The 9,890-nt window shown below is 42.9% G+C and overlaps 1 protein-coding gene across 1 annotated transcript; it reads right to left on the bottom strand.

Moving 5' to 3' along the window:
* Window positions 1-9,084: 9,084 nt before the first annotated feature.
* On the bottom strand, window positions 9,085-9,660 carry LOC101773577 (protein NRT1/ PTR FAMILY 4.6-like). Its single transcript, XM_004974581.1, has one exon. It carries the CDS (start codon window positions 9,658-9,660, stop codon window positions 9,085-9,087), a length of 576 nt encoding a protein of 191 aa, XP_004974638.1.
* Between the last annotated feature and the right edge of the window lie 230 nt (window positions 9,661-9,890).

Genomic DNA, 9,890 nt, shown 5'->3' with positions numbered 1-9,890 from the left:
TTTTCCTTCACTCGTTCGCCTTCCAATTTGAACCACGGGTTCTCCAGACTATAAATACCCCGATTTTCCATCAAGAACGGGGATTGGAGTTTAGATTCGAAGCGGAAGAAGTCAAGGAACTTTAGCGACAACCATCTACAGAGAGCTGAGGGCCGTGCAATTGTCCGGAGTCTAGCTTAGGCTAGGTTTTGGCCGGTGTGATCACCATGCGATGAAGATCCACGCTAGAGTTTTGGAGCTAGGATTTATAAGTTGCGAGTATGACCTCGGTGGAGATCTTGTGATGAACAATCATCTATGGTGAAGTAGTAGATGAGTTCCGATTTAATAGCGATCCATATGCCTTCTTTTATTATTTCTACTGTTATGAGTTTGCTTATTCTAATCTATTTACGTACTAGATTACCTAGGTTGTTCTTGTAATCATGGTGACTAGATTTTCATGCTTGATATATCATAACAACTAGACATGTGCTTTATGTTTATACCCTTAGACTGCTTGCGCTGATAGGTAGGATCGTGACAGGATCTAATACTGTGTAAGGTGGGGGTTTTTTGGAGTTAGACCGGAGGTGGTGGTTAAAAGATGCTTGGAATGAGGTCCATGTGTTTGATTGCCATATAGCTAGAACTACAACATATGCATAGTCTAGGCTTTGCTCTAGATGAGTAATCTCTTGTTTATATCCGCTGATGCTTCTTATCTATCCATGTCTATATTCATCCTTATACACAATCATCTTGCAACTAGAATCATGTTTCCTGATGCTTAGTCTAGATCATGTGACCTTGTTTCCACGGATTGATAAACCTTGAGAAATACTCTAAGGGAAAAGCTACAACTGATCCGTACGCTTGCGATTCAAACTGGCGTGCTAACAGCCATCAACACCTGCCATACACACACACAAACACACACGTCTCTGGTGTCCTGGTCCCTTCATACTCTAGCACAATTACGTAGGTGAATGTGATCCCACACTCTGCATAAACTTCTACAAAAACTAGCCTGTCAATACTTCTTTCTGATTTACATGGACCATGCCTATTATCAAGAGCTACTAATATTTGGTAAATGTTGCAAAAGAAGTTTAGAAGTGGCTGAGTCAAGCATTAGATAATATGATAAATGCCTTGTTTAATTACTACTAATTACTAGTAATAAATGAAATCAACATGATTAAGAGATACTGAAATTCGGTTTACCCTTACATCTTGAAGAAACAGTTTTACTCAAAAGGTACATTACTTTGTTCTTCCCGTTACATTCATCACCATTGGGTTTAACAAAACCTTTACAATAACAACTTCATTCCTTCTTGCGATCCCGGTTCAAATTACTGATTCACAACCCCATGCCTTTAGCTTACTTAGCTCGTACTATTCACTTTATGGCTTGTGTTGTGGTCAGGGTTATTAATTTCTATGTCCTAGAAAAGTCTTAGGACCACCGGGGATGTTGTTTCTGGTAAGTTAATTTCACTTTTCATTGTATATTTTCTCATGGTCTTACACGCTCTACTTTCATATATGCTATTACTAAATCTCGTTGGAAATAATATCTCTTATGAGATCCTCCATCCGCATTTGCGGAGTGGCCTCTGATTGTTGTAAACAGGAGGAGAGACTCTTGGCGATTTGCCAAAGTTCTACCTAGTGAAGATGGTGAGCATCATCTAGGAGAAGAAAGGCGAAGATCTGCTTGAGCGTGGGAAAGGCATGTCAGATATCCATAGAGTTACTTGATCGGGAGCTTGACCCTTAAGTGGGCATTCCTCCAGAGGGGCATTGACAAGGCCTACCGAAAGGAAAAAATTTCCGAAATCTAAGTAAAATGTCATCATTCTAGGAGTTCAATTACATTCTCTCATTAACCTTCCGTATTACATATTGTTCTTTTCATTATGTGTTTACCTTTTCTAGAATTGTTTCTGTAGTTTGTAGGATTAGAATCGGATGCACAACTTTTGTACCATACATATAGCAACTTATAGAAAAACTAATGCATATGTGATAGATATTGATGGAACAACTTTTTATATGTGTTTGGAGCAACACTACAAAACAAGAACTGCATGCATATTACATACCACATAAAGCATTCCTAGACTTACAAGATTACACTCCATGCTTAGCCAATCCATGAAACAATGAGCTGCAGGCTCATACGCTGATACTTTTTAGATTATCATTAATGTGGTCCCGTGTGTGCTGTTTGTTGGCTAGTGCGGCCATGTCAGCACTTTAAGCATTGGAATTCTTTTCAACCAGCTTGGAGGCTATGCGTGATCGTGGCGGTACTTGTACCTCTTAGCCCAGTAAAGAAAGTTCAACCAGCCAAGCAGTGCAACGGTGGCCACAACCCAATAGAACAAGTCGAGGCGGGTAGCATTCAGATTCACACCCTCCAGTTGATAGAACTTAATTAGCTTAGCACTTACTCAAAAAAACTTATCCAGACATCAATTGGGGTTCATCTAGTGGGTAATTAACTCAACTAAAGCTAAGATCAATATGTCCTATGGCTAATAAAGAATAAACCGAGAGGGAGAGAGAGAGAGAGAGATAGAGAGAGTAGAGACACCGACCATCAGGCTTGGAGGACGAGCTCACTATGGGGAAGGAGTCGGTGAAGATGGTGGTGTCAACGGCGAGGGCGGAGACGGCGGCACGACACAGGTGGTGGCGGTGCTTCCCGCCGCTACAGCGCCTAGTAGATCGGGTTTCTGTTAGGTGGGCAGGTGAGGTACGGCAATAAACTTCGGCGTGCGTGCCCCCAGCCCCCACCTCTCTTTATAGCACTACGTGATAGGGCCCACAACCATGAGTTGGTTGTGCGCCCCCGATCAGCGCGCGAGATAGGGTCCAACTCAGTTGTTGGACCGAGTCGGTGGAGATCAAACTCTAACATTCTCACGCTTGATCTCACCTTATGTTTAAACTTAGACTTAAACTTTAACACTTAACTTGGCACCCATTTCATTATACATTAGTGTGTAGAGCATGCCTCGTCATGATAGTGAGTTACGTATTATCGGATTCAATAGCTACAATACACCTTTCTATTTTGAAACAGATTATTAACTTATTCTGGGCCCGTAGTATCCAGGGATGATAAGCTTTCTCGTAAACCCATGCCGGCTAAGTGTTCTCTGAACACATTAGGTGGTAAGTCTTTGGTGAGCGGATCCGCGAGCATTTCTTTTGTCCTTATATGCTCGAGACTAATGGTATGATCCTGGATTTTCTCTTTCACAACATAAAACATGATGTCAATGTGTTTGGCAGCACCACTTGACTTATTTTTGTGAGCATAAAACACTGCTAGCTCATTGCCGCAATACATCTTGAGTGGCTTTTGAATGTTGTCTACCACTTTCAACCCGGGTACAAATTTCTTTAGCCATTTTGCCTGTCCCGTGGTCTCATAACATGCTACAAACTTGGCATACATTGTGGACGATGCAGTGACAGTTTGCTTGGAGCTTTTCCACGATATGGATCCACCTACGAGGGTGAATACATAACCTGACGTGGACTTTCTATCGTCTACATCTCCCGCAAAATCTGAATCTGAGTACCGTTCTATTTCTAGGGAATTAGTTCTTTTGTACGTTAACATTAGGCCTTTTGTTCCTTGCGTATAACGCAATGCCTTCTTTACTATTCTCCAGTGATCTATTCCTTGATTATCCTGATATCTACCAAGTATCCCGGTCACAAAAGCGAATTCAGGGCATGTACATACTTGAGCATATGGAACCGCTTTCTTTTGATCGATCTCGTATTGGTTCCTGGGACATTGAAAATTCCCAAATCTATCGCCCTTAACTATGGGAGCAAGCGTAGGTTTACTCACATGCATATTGTATTTCTTTAGAATCTTTTCTAAGTATGCCTTTTTCGATAATCCTAAAACCCCTATACTTCTATCTTGGTCAATTTCACTTCGTAAAACGAACGATGCTTCACTGAGATCTTTCATGTCAAAATTCAAGGACAAAAACGTCTTCGTCTCCAATAGCATATTAACATCACTACTAGCGAGTAAGATGTCATCTACAAATAGGATGAGAAAAATGAATTTCCCATTCTTGAACTTTGCATAAACGCAATTGTGCACCTTATACTGACTAAACCCAAATTTTCTTATAGTTTCATCAAACTTCAAATACCAATATCTAGAGGCTTGTTTTAATCCGTAAATGGATTTCATTGGGCGGCATCCCATATGTTCTTTTCCTTCCACGACAAAACCGTTGGGTTGTGCCATGTAAATATTTTCATCCAAATCCCCGTTGAGAAATGCCATCTTAACATCCATCTGATGTAATCCTAAGTCATAGTGCGCCACTAAAGCCATTATGATTCTAAAGGAATCCTTACATGAGACTGGAGAAAATGTCTCATTATAATCTATTCCTTCTCTTTGCATGAAGCCTTTTACCACAAGTCGCGCTTTATATCTTTCCACATTCCCTTTGGAGTCATAGATCCTAGACTTTATTGCTACTCATAGATCTCATTTCATCTTCTATAGCTTCAAGCCATTTTGATGAGTGAGCGCTTCTCATGGCTTCTTCAAACGAGGTGGGATCTCCCTCCATTTGAACTTCTTCACTAACATAGACTTCGTAGTCATCAGGAGTAGCTAGATTTCTAACTCTTTGAGACCTTTTGGGGGCCTCAACATTTGGTGCATCTTCCATATGGGGCTGTTGCAGCTCTTCCTCATGTGTGACAATAGGTTCTATAGGATCCTGAAGGATAGGTTCCTCATCTTGATTTGTTGTTGCCATAGGAGAACTAGCAACAGATGCTATTACCACAGTGTCTAGCACTGTCGGTGTAGCAGCAACAGGTATCGAGAAAAATGGTTCCTCAAGCATCGGAGTGGGTACGTATACCCGCTTCTCCTCAAGGCTAATTTCTCGGGCTACCATGCTCCCGCTGACCATCTCATCCTCCAAAAAGATAGCATGTCTCGTTTTTCTACAAACTTAGTATGTCTGTCAAGACAGTAGAAATGAAAACCTTTAGACTTATCTGGATAGCCACTAAAATGGCAACTAACTGTCTTAGGATCTAGTTTTTCAATATTTGGGTTAAATACTTTAGTCTTAGCCGGACAACCCCACACACACAAATAGTTCAGTGAGGGCTCTCTTCTAGTCCACAACTCATATGATGTTTTAGACACCGACTTATTGGGAACCCAATTAAGAATGTGAATGGAGGCTTTTAACAACTCCATCCACAAATTAATCGGTAAAGTGGAGTAACTTATCATACTTCTCACCATATCCATTAAGGTACGGTTCTGTCTTTCAGCTACTCTGTTCTGCCGAGGCTCACCCGGTGTGGGAGTACTGGGCAACTATGCCATTTTCCTGTAGAAACTTTTGCAAAAGGTCCAGGAACATGGCCATATGGAGTATGTCGACCGTAGTACTTCCCCCCACGGTCAGATCTTACTATCTTAATCATTAAATTATGTTGATTTTCTACTTCAGCCTTAAATATTTTAAATTTATCCAACGCTTCTGATCATTCCTTAATTGGATAAATATAGCCATAATGTGAATACTCATCTATCAATGTTATAAATGAATCATAACCATCCACAGATGTCAGGAAACAGACCACAGATGTCTGTGTGAATTATTTCTAAAATTCCTACGCTTCATTTGGTGTCTTTCTTAATTTTCTTAACATATATACTGTCCCTTAATGCAATCAATGCATTGCTTTAAATCTGAATTAAGGGCGGAAGAATTGATTCCTTAATTAATCGTTCAATTCTCCCCCTTGAAATATGGCCTAAACGATAGTGTCATAATTTCGAAGATACGTCATCAATTCTTTTCCGCTTATTTCTTACATTCGTAGACGAGGAGGCATTCACATTCTCAGTGCTCACAACATTCACATTCTCACCATGTGATAGCAAATAAAGCTCATGTTATCTTAAGGCAAGACCAATACACTTGTTATTAAACTTAGTCTTACATTGTCCATCACCAAAGTGACAAGCAAATCCATCACTGTCTAAGTGCAAGACACTTATTAAATTTCTTTGCAAAGAGGGTACATAGAGAACATCTTGTAGATGAAGTACAAAACTATCAATTAATTCTAATGGGAGTTCTCCAATGGCTTCAACTTCAACTTCAACGTCATTTGCTACCTTAATGGTTCTTTCTCCTCTTTGCAGGGTCCTCCTTGTATGGAATCCCTGTAATGAATTTGCAACATGAATAGTTGTACCTAAATCAATCAACCAAGTAGATTTTGCATAACTTAAATACAAGGACTCATCTACGAATGTAATAAGGTCCTCACCTTTCTTGCACAGATGCTTTAGGAAATCCACAGAATCTTTCTAATAGTGTCCCTTCTTCTTGCACCACTTGCAAGTGTCCTTGTCCACCACCACTTCATGGTTTGATCTCTGATGGTGATCATTTTGTGAAGTCTTTCCATGTGCCTTAGAAAATGAGGCATTGTCCCACTAAGGTTTCCCTTGTGGCTTAGAATTCTTGTTATAATAATTCCTCTTCTTATTTTACCTCACATAGTTGATAGAATCACCACGTGAGCTCTTAATTCTTTTCTCTTCTTGCACACACATGGCAATGAGCTTCTCAATGCCCCACTTATCAGGCTGTGAGTTGTAATTAACAACAAAAGCCCCAAATTCCTTAGGTAGGGAGGCAAAGATCAAATGAACTAGAAACTCAGCATCAAGCCCCATGTCCATAGGCTTAAGCTTAGATGCCATGTTACTCATTCTTAATATGTGCTCCCTTACCCCACCAGCAGTGTACCTTTCAATGAAAAGCCTCTTAATAAGAGTGCTTGCATAAGCCTTTGAAGAGCCAGTAAACTGACTCACCACTTTCTTTAGGTACTCCTTAGCAGTGGTGCATTCTGGGATTGCTCCCCTTATTGCCCCCTCAATGGAGCTCTTAATCACCATCAAGCACTTGCGGTTTCACTAATCCCACTACCCACGATCAAGATCGTATTTCATTCTAACAGGTGCATGCTCATGTACTCGGGCGGTGAAATCCTCAGCGCTCTCATTTTCATCCCTCACAGGGTCCTTAGGAGCAACGGGGCAATCAGTCATCAGTACGAGATCAATGTCTAACAGCGCAAGCACTGTCTCAATCTTCTCTCGCCATGAGCCATAATTCCCTGCATTGAGGGGCTCTATGGATGAGATATAACTTAATAGATTGCCTGAAAACAAAAGTCAGAAACAAAACAACACATGAATTAATTCAACGTTGGTCCAATTAAAACATGAAATCTCAATATTAATTCTACATCATTGTTGGGCAGAAATAGAATAAATAATGATAATATAAAACTTGCTACTATAATAATCTCATCAACAACATTGGTCAGTAGATAAAATTATTATAGTTAGAAAAATTACTTATTTTCTAATTAAATTTTCCCATTGGTTTGAATTTCATTAGAAAAATAGATCAAAATAATTAACTTAACGCATAAATTGGCAAAATAATGCCAAAAGTTCAACTCAACTTAAACTTAACACAATGGAAGCTTGTCACTGAGTCTTAAACTTGATTCGTGCATTTTACCCATAGGAAAAAAATCCTTAAAAACTAATTTTACTTTAGCCATTAATCAATTTCCAAGGAAAATACGAAAATTCACTCTAAAAGAAAAAGAAAAGGGGTCAAAGTCTACTGTTCTATCAGCCCACGCGACAATACGGCCTGGCCTGCTTGGTGCGTTTGCCTGCGTGGCTTTCCTAGGCCACAACCTGGGCCTGGGCTGCCAATTCCACCTTCTGCCTGGGCTGTAAAGAAAAGCTAGCCCGACGTATCTCGGCCGTCCATTCATGATCAACAGCTGATCGTCATTTTTGGGGAAACAAAACCCCTTTCCGTGTCAGGCTCGGCCAACCCTAGGTCATTTCCTTCCTTCCTCCGCCGCAAGCACGAGAGAGCGAGTGAGTGCAAGTGAGTGGCGGCGCCAAGCGGAGTGGACCAAAGCTCGACGTGGCGCGTGGCTCCCCCTTCTGCCTTTCACTAGCGGCCCCAGTGGCCCCTCCGCAGCCCCCTTCGCTGGCACATCTGTTCACCCGAGGGTTAGCACGTCGCCATCGAGCCGCGCGGCGAGAGGGTCCTTAGCGACACAAGCATCGGCGGCAGAACCTGGCTTCTTCTCGGAGCGGATCCGGTGACATTCGGAATAAAGATAAGCTCCCCCAAAGGCCTCTTTCTCTGGATCTTCTCGTTAGGGTTAGGGTTTGACAATCGACGGCCATCGGTTGAAGTCCGGCGGTCGTCATCTTTAGGGTTAGGTACTTTGATTCGATTCCCCTCCTTCTTAATATCTGTGTTGGTGTGACCTCATGGGTGGGATTCAAATTGTAACTTCCCCAAACTAGATTGCTGTCAAAACACGGATCTGATGCCATTGATAGAACTTAATTAACTTAGCATTGACTCAAAATACTTAACGATAGAACTTAATTAGCTTAGCACCGACTCAAAAAACTTAACCAGAGATCAATTGGGGTTCATCTAGTGGGTAATTAACTCAAACTTAGGCTAAGATCAATATGTCCTATGGCTAATCAAGAATAACCGAGAGGGAGGGAGAGAGATAGAGAGAGTAGAGACACTGACCATCAAGTTTGGAGGACGAGCTCGCTATGGGGAAGGAGTTGGTGAAGGTGGCAGTGTCGACGGCGAGGGCGGAGACGGCGGCACGACGCAGGTGGTGGCGGTGCTTCCCGCCACTACAGCGCCTAGTAGATCAGGTTTCTGATAGGTGGGCAAGTGAGGCACGGTGATGAACTTCAGCGTGCATGCCCCCGGCCCCCACATCTCTCTTTATATCGTTGCACGACGGGAGCTGCAGCCATGAGTTGTTTGTGCGCCCCCGATCAGGACGCGAGATAGGGTCTGACTCAGTTGTTGGATCGAGTCGATGGAGATCAAACTCTAACACCAGCCACCCATGCCCGCTGCCATGGCAGGTGATACGATTCACCAGCCGCACCAGCATCGTCCCCAGGAACGAGGCCAGGCCGGTCTGGCACTAGAAGAGCGCAACTCCAATGGATTTCATACTGCGGGGCGCCTCGCTGTTGAAGAACTCGAGCAGACCCACAAAGGATGTCGTTTCCTGCATGCCCAGAAGGAAGAACTGCAGCGCGAGCCAGAAGAGTGACATGTGCACGCCGGTGGCTGCCATCTCTTTCCTCTTCCTCTCGACAATGGCCGCAACCACCGGCGCAACTATGTTTGCCACATAGCCTACACAGACGAGTTGTAGGTGGGTGATGGCTCCCTCGTAGCCCGTGCGATGCTGTAGGAATGGCACGAGGAATCGGTCGTAGGCTACAAGCATCAGCATCTGGAATGCGGATGGGATGATGGCAAGCATCGCCGGGTAAACCTGCACCCACCCCAATCGTGTTTTCATGGTGCCTCCTTGCTGCACCGTGAAGGCGACGAGAAGAGGACTTGACACAAGGGCTACGGTGGCGCTGAAGACAAGTGGAAGCATGTGGAGTACAATCTTCGTCGCCTCAACCTTTGCCGCGTCGTAGACGGACCATGCTCCATCTCTCCCGGTATTTATGCAAGCTTTGTCCAAGAATCTGGCAAGCATGCATACAGTTTTTGTGAATTGTGACAACCATAGTCCAATGTCAATTGTTTATTACTATGATAACGCATTACTGGTGTACTTTGACTACATTCTCTGTTCCAACTATCACTGGTAGAGAATTGGCCTTTAGTCCCGGTTGGTAGGGTGCATATCTCTCGAAAATCCATCCGGGATAAACCAACCGGGACAAAAGGGGGGGGTCTTTAGTCCCGGGTCTTTTAACCGGCATG

This window comes from Setaria italica, chromosome VI (assembly GCF_000263155.2).
Source record: "Setaria italica strain Yugu1 chromosome VI, Setaria_italica_v2.0, whole genome shotgun sequence".
NCBI classification, from domain to species: domain Eukaryota; kingdom Viridiplantae; phylum Streptophyta; class Magnoliopsida; order Poales; family Poaceae; genus Setaria; species Setaria italica.
Note: the sequence above shows the minus strand (reverse complement) of the source record. Positions and strands in the feature narration are given on the sequence as shown.